The sequence below is a fragment of the Megascapheus bottae genome, chromosome 10 (assembly GCF_031878675.1).
Source record: "Megascapheus bottae isolate mThoBot1 chromosome 10, mThoBot2.hap1, whole genome shotgun sequence".
Classification (NCBI taxonomy): domain Eukaryota; kingdom Metazoa; phylum Chordata; class Mammalia; order Rodentia; family Geomyidae; genus Megascapheus; species Megascapheus bottae.
The window spans coordinates 45,220,359-45,241,457 of NC_143518.1; the positions used below are offsets into that span (position 1 = coordinate 45,220,359).

A 21,099-nucleotide genomic window follows, 5' to 3' on the forward strand; every position below is an offset into this window, starting at 1 on the left:
TCAGGGACAGCGGGTGCCCAGGCTGAGTTCAAGCCATATAACCCATGGAAAAACAAAATAAAACAACAAACAATCACAAAAAAAACAGTGATCCTCACATCTTAGCCTCCTGAACAGCTAGGAGTTCAGGAGTGAGCCATCAGTGCCCAGCAAGACTTGGTCTTTAAAATCCAAGGGCTGGCTAAGCATCTGGCAATCATAACCTACTGAGGAGGCTAAGACTTGGAAGACTGCTTTGGCAGAAAGAAAAATGCAGGAGTCTAGACCTGTGTCATGGTAGATCATCATCCATGAGCAAAAAACGCCAATGAGAATGAGAGCCAGAGTTTAAATTCTGGAAATCAACACCCCCCCCCCCCTCAAAGGACTGCTAAGTACCAAAGCTAGACAAAGATAAGGACTAGGGAGCTAGCTCAGTGATAGAGTATAAGAACCTAGAATTGAAGCACAAGCGAAGTTAAGTAAGTTGCTTGAAGACTAGTAAATAGTAGAACTGGATTCAGTGTCTAGAGCCTTGCACTTGAATGCCAGGCTTCTGTGCCATTGATCTAAGCCTGTTTTTTCCCATTGTATTTCATACTTACAGTAAGAAAAATATTTTCACAGACTGGTCAGTAGGGCTTCTTAGAGAGTTTTTGAAGTCACTCATTGTATAAATTTTAACATTTAAAATTATGGTGGAGGGCCAGGAGTTTGGAATAGTGGTTAAAGTGCTTGCCTATCATGCATGAAGACCTGGGTTCGATTCCTAGGTACCACATACATAGAAAAAAAGCCAGAAGTGGTGCTGAGGCTCAAGTGGTAGAGCTCTAGCCTTGAGAAAGTCCAAGGACAGTGCTCAGGCCCTGAGCTCAAGCCCAGGACTGGCAAAAAAAAAAAAAAAAAAAAAATTATGGTGGAACTGTGTGTGGTAGCATAGGTTTTTAATCCCAGCTACTTGGGAAGCTGAAGAAAGATTGCAAGTTCAAAACTAACTTAACCTACATATTGACTTGATGTCTCAAAATAATACGATTAACTAAATTTTCATCTAATGTATGTATATATGTAGTTACTTAATTTTGAGACAGAGTCTCACTGTGTTGCCCTTGCTGGTTTGAATTCCACAACCTGGAGCCTCCTAAATGCAGCAATTATAGGTACACACTAATGGGTTTGGTTTGTCATTTACTTTAACACATCACTGTTTCAATCTATGCTTAAAAGTTACATTTTTAACATCTGTTTAAAATAGGAATATTTGAGCAACTGCTAAACTTGCTTTTGTTTTAGATTTGTCTTAGTGCTCTTGTTTGAAAAAATATATACTATTTTTCTTTTTTTTTTTTTTTTTTTTTTTGGTCACTCCTGGAGCTTGAACTTAGGGCCTGAGCCCTGAGTTGTCCTTGGGCTTTCTCAAGGCTACAGAACTCTACCATTTCCGACTTTTTCTATGTATGTGGTACTAAGGAATTGAACCTGAGTCTTCATGCATGCTAGGCATGTGCTCTACCGCTAGGCCAAACTCCCAGCCCACAAAGTATATACTATTCTTTCTTTTTTTGCCAGTCCTGGGGACTGAACTCAGGACCTGAGCACTGTCCTTGGACTTTCCTCAAGGCTAGTGCTCTACCACTTGAGCCACAGCACCCCTTCTGGCTTTTTCTTATGTATGTGGTACTGAGGAATGGAACCCAGATCTTCATGCACACTAGGCAAGCATTATTACCACTAGGCCAAACTCCGAGCCCAGTATATACTATTCTTGTATCACCTTCATAGCGGGAAGAACTGATGCTAGGGGATCCATGCCTTAAGGATTTGAAAAAAGGAGACATTATTCAGCTCCAGAGAAGAGGATTCTTCATATGTGATCAGCCTTATGAGCCTGTAAGGTAAGTATTTGTATCCATTTATGTGTGTTTGATTGGAGACTGAGCCCAGAACTCTACAAATGAAAGGCAAGCATTCTACCACTGAGCTCCCCAGCTCCAGTAATTAGCTTTTTATTTTGTTTATTTATTTATTCTTTGGTATTGGTTCTGGGGCTTGAATTCAGGCCCTTAGTTCTTTTTTTGGGGGGTGGGGTGTCATGGGGCTTAAACTCTAGCCTGGGTTCTATCCCTGAGCTTTGTTGTTCTATCTCTTGAACCACAGCTCCACTTCTGACTTTTTTAGTGGTTAATTGAAGGTAAGTGTCTCATAGTCTTTTCTCTTTGTGCTGGCTTTGAACACAATCCTCAGATCTTAGCCTTCTGAGTAGCTAGGATTATAGGTGTAAGCCACCAGCACCCAGCTCATGTATAATATATTCCCCCACTCCAGTCCTGGGGCTTGAACTTAGGCCTGGACACTGCACTTGAACTTTCTCAAGGCTAGCATTGTACCACTTATGTCCCAGCACTTCTGGCTTTTTCTTTGTCTGTGGTACCAAGGAATGGAACTCAGGGCTTTTATGCATTCTAGGCCAGCACTCTACCACTAGGCCACACTCCTGGCCTCTATAATGAACTTTTTTTTTTGGTAATAGGACTTGAACTCTGGGCTTGGGCTCTGTCTCTAAGCTCTTCAGCTCAAGGCTAGCACTCTACCACTTGAGCCATAGCACCACTTCTAGTTTTCTGGTGGTTAATTGGAGATAAGAGTCTCACAGACTTTCATGCCCAGGCTGGCTTTGAACTGTGATCTTCAGATCTCAGACTCCTGAGTAACTAGAATTACAGGCATGAGCCACCGGTGCCTGGCTGTAATGGACTTTTAATCATGGCTTCCCTGTTAGGAATTTAATTATAGTTGCTGTTTTAGATATTTTACTCAAAATCACCTTTTTGCCCTTTGATTTTCTTTTTAGCCCACATAGTTGCAAAGAAGCTCCATGCATTTTAATATATATTCCTGATGGACACACAAAGGAAATGCCAACCTCTGGGTCAAAGGAAAAGACCAAAGTAGAAACCACAAAACATGAGGTAAACAGCAATCTCCTAAAGTTTGGAGTGTCTTTCTTTATAGATGCTTGCGTTATTCCTTTTTTTTTTTTTCCAGTTTGATATAGTTTTGTAGAGTGTCATTTAACATGAGCCAATAATTCTACTTTGACTGTCTGCATGTCTAGAAAAGTTCTCCTCGTAAGGAAAAGCCAGCTCCTCTGAATAATACATGTACTACATCTGAGGATTCCTTGGACCTGTACAACAGAGTGGCTGTTCAAGGGGATGCAGTGCGTGAATTGAAAGCCAAGAAAGCAGCAAAGGAAGACATAGATGCAGCAGTTAAACAGCTTTTGGCATTGAAAGCTGAATATAAAGAGAAAACTGGGCAAGAATACAAACCTGGAAGTCCTCCAGCTGCAATAGTACAGAGTGTTTCCAGATTACCAGCAAACACTGTGGACAGCAAATCTCTTTATGATAAAGTTGCTGCACAAGGAGAGGTGGTTCGAAAGCTGAAAGCTGAAAAAGCCCCTAAGGTCAGTGTGCTAGAGCTATACAGATCTCATCGTAAGTAAATGAGTTGAGGATAGTCTCATTTTCGTACTTGAATATTTTGACCTAATCAGCAAACAACTGAAAATATTAAGACTCTCACAACTGGAGAGTTGGTGTTTGCTAGGAAAGAAACATGCAAATTAACTATAACACTGTGTAATGTGACCATATTCTGTGTAATATATATAGATTTATGTCAGTAATTGTAGTCAGATTGTCAGGGAAGAGGGAAACAATTCATGAGACCATTTCTTTTGGGGTTTGGAAATAGTGATAAAGGGTTCATTTAGCCTGCGGAAAAAAATAAATACAGAGAGGAAGGACAGAAGGAGGGAGAGAAAGGGGAAGAGAATTTGTAAAGTAATTGGAAACATTTTATAGAAAACAAGTTCAGAGAAAGACATTTTAAGTGTGGAACCATGGTTCTTAAGCTCTGTTGCGCACAATTATTACTAGAGAGCTTGCTACACAAACTGCTGGAAACCCCTCCCCTCCACACCTTTCTAATAAGTAGTAATAGTGAATCTCGTAAATAGTATACAGGGAAAAATACATGTCAGAAAAGTTGTTTGGTCATGTAGATGCTGGTGGCCCAGGATTTGTGCTTTGAGAATTACCAATATAAAAAGAACAGGAGGTGATTAGGTGCTGTGAACCAGGAAAAATGAGTGAATCGTTGAGGACTTTTTGACCCTCTTTATAGGGGAGTTTCAAATGTCATCAAATGCTGCCTGACATTTTGTTCTTGTTTCAGTATGTCCTTCAAGGAAACAGCCTGGTGTGTATTAGTGCTTTAGTGTGGAAGGGGTTAAAGAAGGAATGGTTCCGGGGCGTGGTGGCTCACACCTACAAGCCTAGCTACTCCGGAGGCTGAAATCTGAGGATCAAGGTTCAAAGCCTGCTCTGGGCACAAAAGGACCTGAGACTCTTACCTCTAATTAACCTCTAGAAAACAGGAAGTGGGGCTTGGCTCAAGGGTAGCTGTAGAGCTCAGGGACAGCACCCAGGCTGAGTTCAAGCTCCATGACCCACAAAAAATTAAAAAAAGATGGGATGGTGTCTATGATAGGAAGTCATGCTTAAAAATGAAGACTCAGCTGGGAATGTAGCTTAATGGTATAATGCTTGCCTAGCAGGCATAAAGTCCTGGGTTTGATTCCTCAGTACCACATAAACAGAAAAAGCTGGAAGCTCAAATGGTAGAGTGCTAACCTTAAGCAAAAGAAACTCAGAGATAGTGCCTAGGCCCTAGTTCAAGCCCCAGGACTCTCCCCCCCCCAATAAATAAATAAATAAATAAATAAATAAATAAATAAATAAATAAGACAGTGCTACTGAGATAACAAACAGCACAGTTCTAAAAAAAAAAAAAACATGATGAAATAAATAGAGCTATAACTGAATGTTTCTGATGAACTGCCAAAAATTGTGGAGTGACTTGGCCAGGCTTGAACACAGATATGGCTCACCACGGTATGTGCCTTTGGTAGCTGGAAGGAATGTGTTCTAATGTTATCATGGGATCTGCAGGCCTAGGTTACAGCATGTGTACCACAAGGCTGCAAGTTGCTCACCTTACTTAGCAAGTTGCTAGGTACCTACCTGGGACCCCTTGGACCTGAAATACTTTCATCCATGAACATTTATTGAAGCACCAAGGAAGAGAGAAAAGATTTTTCTAGGATTCAGTGTATTTTGTGTCTCCCTTGTGAAGTTAGACATCTTGCTGCTTTTACCTTTCCTATGCTTTTTAGATTCCCAAAGAGCCATGGTTATCTAAAAAATCAGCTTGTTTCAGAGACTAAAGACTTGATAGATATGAGTGTTTTCAGCTGTGTAGAGTGATTGGGAGCATTTTTACTCTCTGTACATTGGATGCTATGGGGCCCATTCTTCGGTATAATTTGAGGGGAAGGCTTTTGTCTTCAGATTTCTTCATTCTGAAGCTAGAATTACAAGTATGCTTTTCTATAACTGCCTTTCTTTGGTCTTTTAAAGCTTAGTATTAATATTTCCCCTCCTTCAAAAAGTTGCCTGTTTATCAGCCACATTCCTTTCCCACTCTGCCAAGTGAAAGCCTCAGCTCTGGGAAGTCATGTATTGCATGTGTAAGTGTAGTTTCTCAGATGTGCTAATAAGAAGCAAGATATGTTTTGGGGAGAAGAATACTTTTCACTGACAGTTGAGATGTCCAGACCATTTAGAAAAGTTCTGTTGTCATTTTTAATTGCTAAGGAATTGGTGGGTTTTTTTCTAGTTTGTTGAAAATGACCGCTCTCCCAGTGGAAAAATACTACCATCTAGTGACTGCTGCAGAAATAGCTCTTTGAGTACTTATTCTTCATTGTGCTAGACCTGGGAATGAAGTCAGGGCCTGAGATTTTTGTTGCTTAAGTCTAGTGCTCTACCACTTTTAACTACAGTTTCATTTGTGGCCTTTGGCCATTAATTGAAGATTAAGAGCCTCGTGGATTTTTCCTTCCTGGGCTAATTTTGAACCACGATCCTCAGATATCAGCTTCCTCAGTAACTGTTATTTATAGACATGAGCCACCAGCACCTGCCTCACCTGTCAGTTTTGAAGTATAGTTATAAGATCATTTTTGCGGGGCCGGGAGTTTGGCCTAGTGGTTAAAGTGCTTGCCTAGCATGCGTAAAGACCCGAGTTCGATTCCTTGGTACCACATACATAGAAAAAAGCCGGAAGTGGTGCTGAGGCTCAAGTGGTAGAGCTCTAGCCTTGAGAAAGTCCAAGGACAGTGCTCAGGTCCTGAGCTCAAGCCCACGACTGGCAAAAAAAAAAAAAAAAAAAAAAAAGATCATTTTTGCTTACCTTCAAAATCTTATGAAAGTCTTTTATATAGGTTGTTTCTTTTGAACTTCCACAAATCTATTGTCAATATGCATCACTATTTATTGAAAATGTTGAATAGAGTATATATTAAATTAGCATATTTACCTATATGCTTATATACTTAGAATGGTTGCTAAACTGTTAATGATACCTAATACAGCATAAGTGCTATGTCATAGTCATACTGTATAGAGGAATAATGATGTAAAAAGCAAGTCTGTAAATGTTCAGTAGGGTGTAATCCCCACCCCCAAATAGATCTTGGAATATAGCAAGTATGCTTTATTCAAATGGATGTTTGAAAAGTTTTACCAACAAATGATCAGTTTGTTTTGTTTTGTTTTTTGTATGATATAAAGTTGCCTGTGGGGAGGGGTGGGAGATAATATTTGCAAACGTACTGTGTGGACTGGGCTTCAGCTCAGGGTTTTCCATTGTTCGGCAGGCATTGTACCACTTGACGCAAACTCTGTCTTTTTCGCTTTACTCTTTGTTTTTTGGATAGGGTCTTACATTTTTTGCCTAGGGATGCCTCCTGTATTGCTGTTGTTTAAGGTGTGTAACACTACACTCAGTTGATTGGCTGAGATTGGGGTCTCATTAGCTTTTGTTTTTCCGGCTCAAACAGATTTTCAATTTCTGCCCTCTGAATCTTAGCCCTTCCAGTAGCTGTGACTATAAAAAGTGCCACCATGTTTGGCCTGAGATCCATTTCTTTGAGCTGAGAATGTGGCTGAGATAGAATATTTCCCTAGCATGTATTAAAGTACTGGGTTCAATTCCTTAGTGCTGCATAAATAGAAAAGGCCAGAAGTGGCGCTGTGGCTCAAGTGGTAGAGCACTGGCCTTGAGCAAAGAGCTCAGGGGCAGTGCCCATGCCCTGAATTCAATCCCCCAGGACTGAACAAAGGGGGAAAAAAATTTTCCAGTTCTTTTTTCTTTTGACGGTACTGGAACTTGAATTCAGTCTTGGCATTTCCTAGTCAGACTTTCTACCCCTGAGCCATGCCTCTAGACTTCAATATGCAATGTTGTTTTAAAAAAATACTTTTGACCTGTAGTTGGATAAATCTATGGACATAGTTAACTGTACTTTGGTCACAATTGAAGACTTTTACATGACCTTGAAATGTTCAGAAATTTCCATTTATATTACTTCTTTTCCTCCTTTATCTCAGGCCAAAGTAAATGAAGCAGTGGAGTGTTTACTCTCCCTAAAAGCTGAATATAAAGAAAAAACTGGGAAGGAATACATACCTGGTCAGTGCCCATCATCTCAAAGTTCAGATTCAGGTTCCATCAAAAACATTGGTACTGCTGCTCCAGACACATCAGAAGCAAAAGCACTTTTTGACAAAGTAGCTTGTCAGGGAGAAGTAGTTCGGAAACTTAAAGCTGAAAAAGCCTCCAAGGTGAGTGTTTTGTTTTCTTTGTGCACTTGTATTTTTCTCATTTTATACTGTTTTCTTCCTTCCTTTCTTTCTTGTTTTTTTTTTTTTTTTTTTTTTTTTTGCCAGTCGTGGGCCTTGAACTCAGGGCCTGAGCACTGTCATTCGACTTTCTCAGGGCTTGAACTCTACCACTTGAGCCACAGCACCACTTTTTTCTATGTATGCGTTACAGAGGAATTGAACCCAGGTCTTCATGCATGCTAGGCAAGCACTCTACCACTAGGCCAAACTCCCAGCCTGTCTGGAACACTTGTCTATCAGTTCTGATTCTTTCTGGTTGTATTTCAGTTCTCATTATTCATTTAGAGAAACATCTTTCCCCAACTAGATGTAGCTAAATATTTTCATGTTATTATTACTTTTACTGCCAAAGTATGTAAAGAGCTTGTTTTTTGTTTTTGTCCAACATGGGGCCTGAACTCAGGACCTGTGTACTGTCCTTGAGCTTTTTCAGTGAAGGCTAGCACTCTACCACTTTGAGCCACAGAGCCACTTCCAGTTTACTGGTGGTTAATTGGAGATAAGACTCTCCTGGGCTGGCTTCAAATCTTGATCCTCCCTAGTAGCTAGAATTGCAGGTATGAGCCACTGGTGTCTGGTGTAAGAGCTTTTATTTTATTTGCTTTGATTTCTGTTTCTGATCTGAAAGAACCAGAGTATAGAATAATCTAGACCTAACTGTGCCTATGATGTTGTAGCCTCTCTTAGTATTTTGATTTGTTCTTCTTGTCAGTCTCAAAATAGTTTTTATTTTGAGCTCTGGTATAGTTTGTGCTAATTATGTTTTTTGGGTTTTTTGTTTGGTGGTGGGGGATTGTTTTTGTTTTGATTAGTAATGAGGCTTGAACTTAAGGCCTGGGTATTTTTCCTCAAGGCTAGTCCTCTACCACAGCTCTACTTCTCGTTTTATGGTGGTCAACTAAAGATAAGAATCTCACAGACTTTACTGCCCAGGTTTGCCTGGAACCACAATCATCAGATATCAGCCTCAGTCTTACATGCATGCAAGATAGTAAATTGTAGTAGGTTTTAAAGTTTAGCTAGTATTGTAGATACTTGACTTGTTGCCTTCTTTATAACTGTGATGTATCCCACTTAACGGATTTTACCTTAGAACACTATGAAATACATGTTATGAATAATTGTTTTTTGTGGGAATATAACAAGACTGTCCAGTGCAATAGGCATTGAGCCATTTGTGCTATTAGCATTTGAAATGGACCTGCTGCACCTGAGATACTGAACATTAATGTTATTGATTTAAATAGCCCCATGTGGCAGCTGATTAGTTTGTTGCTATAGACTGTTGTTTCCCAGTACTCTTGTATAAATCTGTCTCTGTTTAATAGTACTTTGACATTTATTTTCAGTAATTAGTTTTGACATTTACCACCTTTACCCTATACTTCCCCTCACCCCCACTTCTGATAGTGTTTGCAAAGCTTTGGATATTGTATTTGTGCATTGTACAGTCTTCCCTTTTTCCTCCCATTAATTACACCGTAGGATCAAGTAGATGCTGCTGTTCAAGAACTCCTTCAGCTGAAGGCACAGTACAAGTCTTTGACAGGAGTAGAGTATAAGCCTGTGTCTGCCACTGGAGCCCAGGACAAAGAGAAGAAGAAGAAAGAAAAAGAAAATACATCTGAAAAGCAGAGTAAGCCCCAGAAACAGAATGATGGTCAAAAGAACGACCCTCCTAAGAACCAAGGGAGTGGGCTGTCATCAGGTGGAGCAGGCGAAGGGCAAGGGCCAAAGAAACAAACCAGGTAAGAAACATGGTGACTTCTTTTGAAGGAACTGAATTTCGAATGTAATCTATTGTTGCCTTTCTTTTGTTTAACTGTAATTTTTTAAACCAACAAATTTTGGTTAATTTTACCATAAGGTTATGTCAGAATCTTAACTCTGTAATGTCAGCAGATAACTTCTTTTTAACTTTCAGTTTTCTTAACTTTTAAAACAAGTGACACATGCTTTTCTTGGACTAAGAGTCTCAGAACATAAGAAGTTCCCGTGCATGTTTCCCATCATTCCTCTTTCCTCTGTAATTAAAATGAATTATTGGCCATTATTACAGGGTGAACTCCTTTAACCTGAAAATGTAATTAGCTATGCTCAAAATCCTAGAACTACAAAATCTAAGACTTTTGGTCCTGAGTGTTTTAACTAAAGGATTCTCAGCTTCTACTAGTTTCTTCTGTACCTATTTAAGGGTATTCCTATTTAAGTATTTAAGGGTATTCCTTTCATTGCCTTTTTGTTTTTTAGAAAATGAGCTTATATTAGTTTTACAGAAGAGATTTCATTATTATATAGCCATGTGTGTTGGTTTCATATTATCCATTCAATCTCACACAGTCTGTCACGCCCTGCTCCCACCTTATTAAAAAGCCTTCCCTCTCTTATTAGCATATATTAGTTCTATAAGTGGGTTTTATTTTGTCTATTTGAACCTTGATCCCCAGATCCCAGCCTCCTAAGTAGCTAGTATTACAGACATGAGCCAATAACATTCAGCTTCTTTCCTCCCTTTTAACACTGGATAGCCTAATAACTTCTTGCAGTTTTTCAAGCAGATTTTTTTTTCTCTGGGAACTAAATAAGGACTCCATTCCCAGTAGATTATGATTTTTTTTTTCTGGGCTGGTACTTGAACTCAGGGCCTGGAACTGTCTCTGAGCCTCTTTGTACTCAAGGCTAGCACTCTACCACTTTGAGCCACAGTGCCACTTCTGGCCTTTTCTGAATAGTTTATTGGAGGTAAGAATTTCACATGCTTTCCTGCCCAGACTGGCTTTAAACTGGGATCTTTATAAGAGACTACAACAGTTATTATTCTTTATTTGTCACAGATAATAAGATTTATGGAATACTGGAGGAGTGAGTAGAATTTCTCACCCTTTGCCTTCTGATTGTATTAAGGACCAGATTTTATGTAGCTATTTTGTGGTGATGGATCACAGGAAAACATAGGAGAATGCCCATGCAAAAATGTTCGCATCTTAAGCCAGCAAAGCCTAGCTTACAAACTAAAAGACTCTGCTATATGTCATGACTAATGTATAGATTTTCCTTTATGGATTGTGAGACCAAACTTCTTTGAGTAATTGTTGGGATATTTTCAGAAAAGGACAACTATCTAGAAAAGTTATAGGTTACATCTTTTCAGTGAGACACTGATCACAGTTGAGAATGACATGAATTTCTTATTTAGTAGAGAATATACATAGCTAGGCTTGTCTTTAACAAGCACATTAATTGAATGAAGTACTTTGTAAAAGATGTTTGCACTAAAATCATAGCTTTTGTTAGATTTGGTATTACTTGGGGGAGGTTTTGGTTTTGTTTTGTTTTTGCCAATCCCAGACTTGAGCTTAGGGCCTGAGCACTGTCCCTGGACTTTCTCAAAGCTAGAGCTCTACCACTTGAGCCGCAGCAGCACTTCTGGCTTTTTTCTATGTATGTGGTACCAAGGAATCCAGCCCACATCTTCGTGCATACCAGGCAAGCACTCTACCACTAGGCCAAGCACCCGGCCTCTGGGAGAGAGGCAGGTGATTATTTTGGTCTTTCCTCCTTTTTTTTTTTTTTTTTTTTTTTTTTTTGGTACAGAGCTTGAACTTGAACTCTGAACTTTGTTCTTTGCATCGGCTTTTAAAATCATGGCTGGTGTTCCACCACTTGAACTACATTTCCAGTCTAGCATTCTTTTGGTTAATTGAGATAAGAGTCTTTCAAACTTTTTTGCTTAGGCTGACTTCAAAGTTTTATCCTCAGAACTTAGCATCCCGTGTAGCTTGGATGTTAGGCATGAGCCGCCAGCATCAATCCAGTTTTGTAGTTTTTTTGGACAAAATCCATCATCATATGCAGGGCTAAGCTGTTTCTATGTTAAAAAACATTCTCCAGGCAGTGAACCGATACAATTAAAAGATACAAATATATAAATAAATGATACTAAAAAAATTAATCTGTTTTGAACTTTAGGTGTTTGTTTTCAGTTCAGCCTGCCATGATTTGAAGGTTTTTCTCTAAAGTACATGCTTGGAATTAATTTCCAAATTCATATGCTGATGTTATTTGGAAATGGAACTTGTCAGGGTTGTGGGAGGCAGTGGAAAGTAAAGATTAGCTTTACTTTCAAGAAAGAAGAGCTTTTATTAGGGTTTTAGTATGTTTATAAGAGATGAACCAGCAAGTACTGAGCCATGCTCCATCCACCATTCTTTATTTTCTTTTTCATATCTGCAGATTGGGTCTTGAGGCAAAAAAGGAAGAAAATCTCGCAGATTGGTATTCTCAAGTGAGTATGCTCTCAGTTGATTTTAGTTTTAATTTTCCCAAAATCTGTTTTATGATTAAGGTCCAGTCAGTTAATAAAGTTAATGAATTCTAGTAGATCCATGGTGTCTGTAAATGTACCATGATCTCCAAGGAGACTACTATTGAGGGAAAATGGTGAGAGCTTAGAATTCACAGAATTCAGTACTATATCATGGATGCTTAATTTATCCCCCCCCCCCCGCCCCATAACACTGTTGAACCTGTGTTGAAGATAGGCAGCCTGTCACCAAACCTCAATCTTCATGTATCATTTTGGTGAGCTTTTATCATACTTCGTAGATTTTTCTTTCCTTTCCCCTCCCTCCCTCCCTCCTTTCCCTTTTTTACTTCCTTCCCTTCCCTCCTTCCTTCTTTCCCTTTTTTTCAGATATTGGGCTTTGAACCCCAAGGACTTGTACTGTTACTAGGTTTGCCTATTTAGCTGGCGCTCTATCACTTGAGCCACACCTAACTTGTCTTGTTTTTTTCTTTGGTCCTGGGGCTTGAACTCATGGCCTGGGTGTGCTGTCTTTGAGTTCTTTTGCTCAAGGCTCATGCTCTACCACTTTGAGCCACAGTGCCACTTCCAGTTTTCTGGTAGTTGATTGGAGATGAGAGTCCATGGACTTTCCTGCCTATGTAGCTTCAAACCACAATCCTCAATGTCACCCTCCTGAATAGGATCAGATGTGAGCCTTGGGTCACCAGCTTTTTGCTTGGTTTTGCTAGTTAATTGGAGATGGAATCTTGTAGACTTCTTTTCCCTGTGCTGGCTTCCAGCTTTGATGCTCAGCCTCTTTAACCATTAGGATGACAAGCATGATGATTTGCTTTGACTTTGGGGGAAAGGAAAATATGCCTCCCAAATAAAGGACAGGAAAACATCAGATTACAGAACTATTTTAAAATAACAAGAGATAATAGAACTAAGAACTCCACATCAACTGGGCTACAAGATATGCATGTGGGAATTAAAAAGTTTAGACTTTGAATATTTCAAATTTATGTCAAAACTAAGTGTTGGATGGACTCATGCTTATAGTTTTAGCTGCTCAGTAGCTGAGGCAGTTCTAAGATAGTCTGGACAAGAAAGGCCTGCTAGACTCTTATCTCCAATTAATCAGCAAAAAAGTCGAAGTAGAGCTATGGCTTCAGCTGTAGAGTGCCAACCTTAAGGCAAAAACTAAGAGAAATGCCCTGGCCCTGAGTTCAAACCCCAGAAAGCCAGAAAGAAACCAGCACCCGAAAGAAAAAGAGTAATAAATCTGCTATTGAGACAGACTTACTGAATATATGGTGCCTTTTTATAATATATAGTGCATAGTCTTTTTTTTAGGTTATTTGCCAGTATTGGGGCTTGGACTTTCTTAAAGCTAGTACTGTACCACTTGAGCCATAGCACCAATTCTGGCTTTTTCTGTGTGTACAGTACTGGGGAATCAAACCCAGGGCTTCATATAGTCGTTTAACAAGTTCGTTTTTAAGGCCTGGTCACATAAATTCTTGGATCAAAAGGAAGCCCTGGCAGTGTGCATTGGCTTGAACATGTAATCTCAGCTATGTAGGGTTCATCAGGGTTATAATTCAAGTCTAGCCCAAGCAAAAAAAGTTAACCAGTTCCCATCTCAACATATATGTAAGCTTCGGTTTAGATAGATGGTCTGGTCTCTAGATAAGAGATAGATATGAGAGTATTATCCTTGATAACCTAGGTAAAAACAGAGCACTGTCTAAAAAAATGACCCATAGCAAACAGAGAGAGGCATGGCTTAAGTGACTGAGTACTTTTCCTAGCAAGTATGAGGCCATGAGTTAGTTACAAACCTTAGGACTGTCAAGGAAAAACATAAGACAAGGAGATAGTAATTATTTGTTGTTTTACCCCTGGTAAAGTAAGAGGATTAGTCTACAGTCCTAAAGATAGTAAATAAATTGTAGAGACAAAATTGGAGTTCAAGTCTTAAGAGTTTAGAAACCTGTTTTTGTTGCTTCTCAGTGTAGGAAGATGTGTTTTATTGTTATTCATATCTTCCACATTACAACTCTGGATCAACAGAGGAAATGACTAGATTAGATTTTCATTTCATTTTATTTACTTACTTTTTAACACAGGATCTGCTGGGTATGCCAAACTGGCCTCATCCTTGTGATCCACCTATCTCAGCCTCCTGGGAGCTGAGATTACACGTGTGTTCAATCACACCTGGCTTAGATTGGACTATTTATTACTGTGTATTTTTGCCATGTGTATGGTTGTGCTTTACAGCAAAATTAAACTTCACAGATTTTATTTTTCCCTTTAAAAGGTCATTACAAAGTCAGAAATGATTGACTATTATGATGTGAGTGGCTGTTACATTCTTCGGCCATGGTCATATTCCATTTGGGAATTAATCAAGGACTTTTTTGATACTGAGATCAAGAAACTTGGTGTTGAAAACTGCTATTTCCCCATATTTGTGTCTCAAGCTGCATTAGAGAAAGAGAAGACTCATGTTGCTGACTTTGCCCCTGAGGTAAGTTAGCTTTATTGTTTTTTGTTTTTAAATTTATTTTACAAGGGGCATTTTTACTGTGACATTTCTTCATGTGTATACAATGTATTTGCATTAGTTTGACCCCCTGTATCATTCTCCTTCCCATTCTTCCTTCCTAAAGCAATTTCAGTAATTTCATCTTCTATTTTCATACATACAAATAAACTACTTCAGCCATATTCATCCTCATGTACCCTCTTTGTTAGTACTTTCTTCCTCTCCCCACTCAGCCCACCATCCTCTTACTTTCACAATAATGGTGTGACCTGGGCTGCTTATGTGATTTACAGACTTTCTTTTTATTATTTTGGTAGTTCTGGGGTTTGATTTCAGAGCCTTGTACTTGCTAGGTAGACTTTCTTATGACTGAGCTATACCTCCAGCCCTTCACTATTTGATTTTGCGGGGCAGGGGGTTTGGAGGTGGATTTCCCTTTATAACCTTCAAAGTGCAATTTTAATGGTGTCTAACACCCAGTTTATAGAAATGTAAGGCTGTTTTTATTTTAAAATTATATTTTGCCTTTATGGCAAGTTATAGTTGTTTGTCACGACATCTAACTGGAGTCTTACCTCATAGAAGCAGCCTCAGTAATTTGAAATTGCCTTATTGACTTTGAGAAAAACAAAATTTGCCTACCTATACACTATTGTCATGAAATGCCCTTGAAAAACAATGTTTGAAAATGGTTTTGTTTTACTAGGTTGCTTGGGTTACCAGATCTGGCCAAACAGAGTTGGCAGAACCAATTGCCATCCGACCTACCAGTGAAACAGGTAAGTGAGAACGGCAGGAAGCCCACTGAGACCAGAGCTAACTGCACTTGCAGAGCTGAGTCTCAGCTTTTGTTTGATATGTGTTATCCTTGTCCATAGCATATTGTTTGCAGATGGGTTGGAATTTTATTCTTTTTTTGGCCAGTTCTGGGGTTTGAACTCAGGCCCAAAGCACTGTCCTTAGGCTTTCTTCAAGGCCTAGTGCTCTACCACTTGAGCCACAGAACCACTTCTGGCTTTTTCTACCAGTAGGTCAAACTCCCGGACCCTGGAATTTTATTCTTTAAACATTATTAGTTTTGTTACAGAGCTCTTTATTATAAGGATGTAGGTTCTGTTTTTATTTAAAATTCATTGCTTTAAAATGTCTTGGAATAATTTCAGAGCATTTCATGGAATCTTACTGTGATATGTTTTATTCTTAGAACTGATTAAAACATAGCAAACATATAATGTACACACATACCACTATGATTGCCACCGAATTTTACTCATTCATAAGGAAGAATAATAATATGATTTGCAGGAAAATGGTGGAGTTGGGGGAAAAAAATACGTGAAATCAGGCCCAAAGCTCCTGGGAATGTGACTTAGTGGTACAGTGCTTGCCTAGCATGTATGAAGCTGAGTTTGAAAACTCCTCTAAACAGCTATCTTAGAGTTTGACAGAATGAATACCAGGAAGCTGGAACAGGTTATGTCAGGGGAGTGGAAAGGATAGGAGCAGACTAATGAAGAGAGGGGGCAAGTATAGTAATAATATTCAATGAACATAAATGAGAATGGAATCGGGTAACGAGGAAGAATAGATGGGAATTGAGGGATGGGGGTAACTGTGGAAGGGGTGACATGTTAAATTGAAATTTATTTGTACAATGACTTAGAAGATTTTTAAAAATTGCATATAAAAATGATAAGTTGGTCCCTGGTGGCTCATGCTGCTCAGGAGGCTGAAGTTCTGAGGATGGTTGTTTGAAGTCAGCCCTACCAGGAAAGTCCATGAGTCTTATCTCCAGTAAACTACTCAGAAAATGAAGTGGTACTGTGGCTCAAATGATAGAGCACTAGCCTTGAGCAACAGAAACTCAGACATAGTGCCCTGGCCCAGAATTCAAGCCCAGGACTAGCAAAAAATAAAATGTGCAAATTAATACTTCATGTCATTTATTTTAAAACTTGGTTACTCATTTGAATCATAAGAATTGTGGGGGGTGCGGTTGTTTGTTTATTTTTGTGTATGCCAGTACTAGGGCTTAAAATCAGATCGTGGATGTTGTCCTTGAGCTTTTTCACTCAAAGCTTTCATACTACCACTAGAGCTACAGCTTCAATCCCTGCTCTTTAATTAGAGCTAAGAGTTTGAAGGATTTTCCTGCCTAGGGTGGCTTGGTACCAAGGTTCTTAGTTCTCTGCCTCCTGAATAGCTTGAATTACGGGTATAAACCACTGGCAACTGGCCATATGTAGAATTTTTAAAGGTTGCTAAACAATTTATTTTAATCAAGTTTTTTAGATTGTCATCCCCACAACAAAACTGAAGAAGTCACAGCTATTATTACCTTTTATTTTGTAGGTAAAGAAATATCCCTAAAAGATTGAATCATTTTTTAAAATTACTCATAGTAAGTGGGAGTGCTGCTAACCTTTTCTTTCTTTTTCTTTTCTTTTTTTTTTTTTGCCAGTCCTGAGCCTTGAACTCAGGGCTTGAGCACTGTCCTTGGGCTTCCCTCAAGGCTAGAGCTCTACCACCTGAGCCACAGCACCACTTCTGGCTTTTTTTCTATGTATATGGTACACAGGAATCAAACCCAGGTCTTCATGCATGCTGGGCAAGCACTCTACCACGAGGCCAAACGCCCAGCCCCGCTAATGACTTTTAAAGTGATTGTCCCTCTTTAGATATATGAATGTGTATTTTTAAGAAAAAACTTGTAGTTGTATGGTTGGTCATGGGGCTTGAACTTTGGGCCTGGGCATCGTCCCTGAGCTCTTCAGCTCAAGGCTAGCACTCTATCACTTGAGCCAGCACCACTTATGGTTTTCTGATGGTTAACTAGAGATAAGAGTCTCACGAAATTTTTGTGCCTGTGCTGGCTTTGAACTGTGATCCTCAGATCTCAGCCTCCTGAGTAGCTAGGATTATAGGCATGAGCCACTGGCATCTGGCTAAGAATGTACATTCTTTATTTGATATTTCTAGTGATGTTTTTGTATATCCTCTATTGCCATTATGATACTAACTTTTTTCTCAGCTCATAATTTAAGATATACTCAATTAGATCTAAGTAAGATTTCATTCTATAATATGTAACTGCTGAATTTGAAAAGTTTTTAAACTTTCACAAACTTTGATATTGACAATCTGTACTTTATGGGCTGAGAACTAAACAGGATAGTAAATGCGATGAATTAACCTAGAACTTGTGTTTCCAGGAAAAAAAAAAACTAACATGAAAACAGTCAAAGTAAATGAATGTTATTCTTTGTGAATATAAATTTAATAAATGCAATCAAGTGAATCCTTAAGTAAGTAACTTATGTTTTCTTGTGTCTTTCAGTAATGTATCCTGCATATGCAAAATGGGTGCAGTCACACAGAGACCTGCCCATCCGGCTCAATCAGTGGTGCAATGTGGTGGTAGGTCCACACTTTCACTCAGATTTGTTGTCATCATATTTTCATTTTAATTTTTGAAGTACTGGGGACCATGGTTATGGTTTCTGATTACTTACCATGGAAAGTTGTTAATAGGAAAGGAAAACTGTCTGTAATAACCAATTGCACTCTTTCCTCTTGTAGCGTTGGGAATTCAAGCACCCCCAGCCTTTCCTTAGGACTCGTGAATTCCTTTGGCAAGAAGGGCACAGTGCTTTTGCTACCTTTGAGGAAGCAGCAGAAGAGGTATTAAAAAAAAGATTTTCATATTATTTATGATCCTTTTCTTTTTTTCAGCTCTGCATTTTAATTAAAATTTACGCAGCACTTTTTACAAAGTAAAAAATTTGTTCAAATGTACACAGGTTTAAGAAATCACTTACTGAAGTCTTACTAAGAAACAAAACATACAATGAAATTTAGTTGAAAATATGGCATGTGTTGATTAAAAATAATCATTTTTCACTCAGATTGCTATATAATTTCATGTGCATTTTTTCTAATTCCAAATCTAAAAAGATGTTTAAAAAAGATGTTCAACCTTGCTCTGTCTTCCTTATTATTTATTTATTTATTTTTATTTAACAATACTAGAGTTTGAACTGGGACCTTGCTAGGCAGACATCCTACCATTTGTGCTCCCGGCCAAAATGTCTTTTAATGAATCTCTCACTTAACTTTCAACTTTTCCATTATAATAAGATTTCCTTGTTTGAAGTACTTTCCACAACACAATTTATAGATTTATAATGAATAAATATGCCCTAAGTTTGGACATATTTTTGTTTAAATTACTTTTACAGGTCTTACAGATACTTGAGTTATATACTCGAGTATATGAAGAACTTCTGGCAATTCCTGTCGTGAGAGGAAGAAAGACTGAGAAGGAGAAATTTGCAGGAGGAGACTATACGACGACAGTAGAAGCATTCATATCTGCTAGTGGGAGAGCTATCCAGGTACCCTCCTGCCACTGCTTAGGACCTGTGGGTAAAAGACAGTCAGGACAACCCATGGGCAGACCTAGCAATTTCTTCTATTACAAATAAGTATATTCTTGTGTTGAAATAGGATTTTGTTATGTAGCCCAGGCTGACATTGAATTCACAAAGTCTTTCTAGCTCAACCCCTGAATGCTGGAATTACAAGTTGAATTATGGGTCATCACTCTCTGCTACACTAGAAATTCTTACTCCTGTGTAACTTATAATTGTATACCCATGAGTTAGCCTTTCTGCATCTCCCACTCTTACTTTCTCCAGCTGGTGTCACTGTTTTATTCTAAATTTCCATGATGACCTTAGGAGTCAACATATGAGTGAGATCATGTAGTACTTTTAGTTTTAATGTTTCTCTTATTTCACATAGTTTAACAGAACAGAAATTTCTGGTATGTTCTTGTAGAGTAAGATTGTGATGGATAACAGTAATATACTATACATTTAAATTTTTTAATAATCTGTATAAAAATTGTAAACTCAAAGAGATATATTTAAATTGATTTAAATATGCAGTGTCTTTATATATCAAAATATGTTACAATATTAGTATGTTCAGTTTTTATGTTTCTATGCACCTATTGCATAATAATTGAAGTTGGACATGATCGGGTATGCCTGTAATTTCAGGTATACCCATGGGAGATGGAAACAGGAGCACCCCTGTCTGAGGCTAAGCCAGGAAAAAAGCTCAAGATGTGTTTGAGAAACTAAAAGCAAGGGGACATCACTCCTGAATTTAATCCCCAAAACACAAGGGAAAAAAAAAGCGTTTTATGTGCTTTCTAGTTCATATTTTCAGCACATCTGTCATCTTAAAGTCTCTATGTTTAGTTAATTTCAGAATCACCAAAGCATGAACACCTTTTTAAAGATTGTACTGAAAGTTATTTCTATTGAAAAGGGAGCTGCAAATTACAAAACACTCACGTAGTTTTTGGTGGGTTCTTCCCTTCCCCCACTAATTCTGACCTCTTCTTATATTATTTATACTTATGGGTTTTTTTGTTATTGTTGTTTTTTGGTGCCAATCCTGAGGCTTGAACTCAGGGCCTGAGCATTGTCCTTGACTTCTCCAAAGGCTAGAGCTCTACAACTTGATCCACAGCACCACTTCTATCTTTTTCTATGTATGTGGTACCATAAAATCAAACCCGGATCTTTGTATATGCTAGGCAAGCACTCTACCACGAGGCCAAACTCCCGGCCCCTATACTTAACGTTTTAAACCTATGCACCTTCCAGAAGGGAAGATAAAACAGATGTAGTGCTATCTTAACACATGTAAGTCTATGGTGATTATCTGTTTTTCTTTTTATTTTAGGGGGCAACATCACATCATTTAGGCCAGAATTTTTCCAAAATGTGTGAAATCATTTTTGAAGATCCAAAAACACCTGGAGAGAAGCAGTTTGCCTATCAGTGTTCCTGGGGACTGACCACACGAACCATTGGTGTTATGATCATGGTGCATGGGGACAACATGGGCTTAGTACTGCCACCTCGTGTGGCTTGTGTCCAGGTAAAGAAAATGTTCCCTTTTTCTGTTTTTCATTTTGTTTATAATATTAGCCATGTTTAGTAACTTGAAATTGTGATTTGGAAGATTTGAAATTATAAGACTTTTTTAATGAGATATTCGGGTAGATTTGACAATAAAGCAACAGAGAATATAGCTTAGACCTGTTTTGTGCAACTGTGTATTATTTGTATTGTTATTGTTTGTACTTTTGTTTGTTTTTAGTGTGTGTGTGTGTGTGTGGCAGTCCCTGTTTTGTTCAGTCTAGTGCTCTACCACTTGAACTAGAGCTCTACTTCTCATTTTGTGGTGGTTAATTAGAGATTAGAGTTTCATGGCCTTTCTTGTCCAGGATAGCTTTGAACTGTGATCCTCAGGTCTCAGCCTTCTTTGTAGCTAGGATTGCAGATTATAGGCATGAGTCACTGATTCCCTGCTTCTTTAATTTTTAAATGTTTTGTAGGCAGGACAGTTCTCAGGCCTTGAGTTCAAGCCCAAGAACTGCATGGACACAT

At 38.6% G+C, this 21,099-nt stretch overlaps 1 protein-coding gene across 1 annotated transcript in view; it reads left to right on the top strand.

Annotated features, from left to right (window-relative positions):
- Positions 1-21,099, top strand: part of Eprs1 (glutamyl-prolyl-tRNA synthetase 1) — a 65,805-nt gene that overhangs the window by 34,037 nt on the left and 10,669 nt on the right. Inside the window, exons 16-27 of the mRNA XM_090341174.1 lie at positions 1,762-1,874; positions 2,831-2,948; positions 3,095-3,448; positions 7,500-7,733; positions 9,279-9,541; positions 12,027-12,078; positions 14,405-14,614; positions 15,339-15,411; positions 17,970-18,049; positions 18,212-18,313; positions 18,871-19,026; positions 20,390-20,587. Of these exons, the coding sequence (XP_090197300.1) occupies positions 1,762-1,874; positions 2,831-2,948; positions 3,095-3,448; positions 7,500-7,733; positions 9,279-9,541; positions 12,027-12,078; positions 14,405-14,614; positions 15,339-15,411; positions 17,970-18,049; positions 18,212-18,313; positions 18,871-19,026; positions 20,390-20,587 (1,953 nt within the window). The remainder of the gene's footprint in view (positions 1-1,761; positions 1,875-2,830; positions 2,949-3,094; positions 3,449-7,499; positions 7,734-9,278; positions 9,542-12,026; positions 12,079-14,404; positions 14,615-15,338; positions 15,412-17,969; positions 18,050-18,211; positions 18,314-18,870; positions 19,027-20,389; positions 20,588-21,099) is intronic.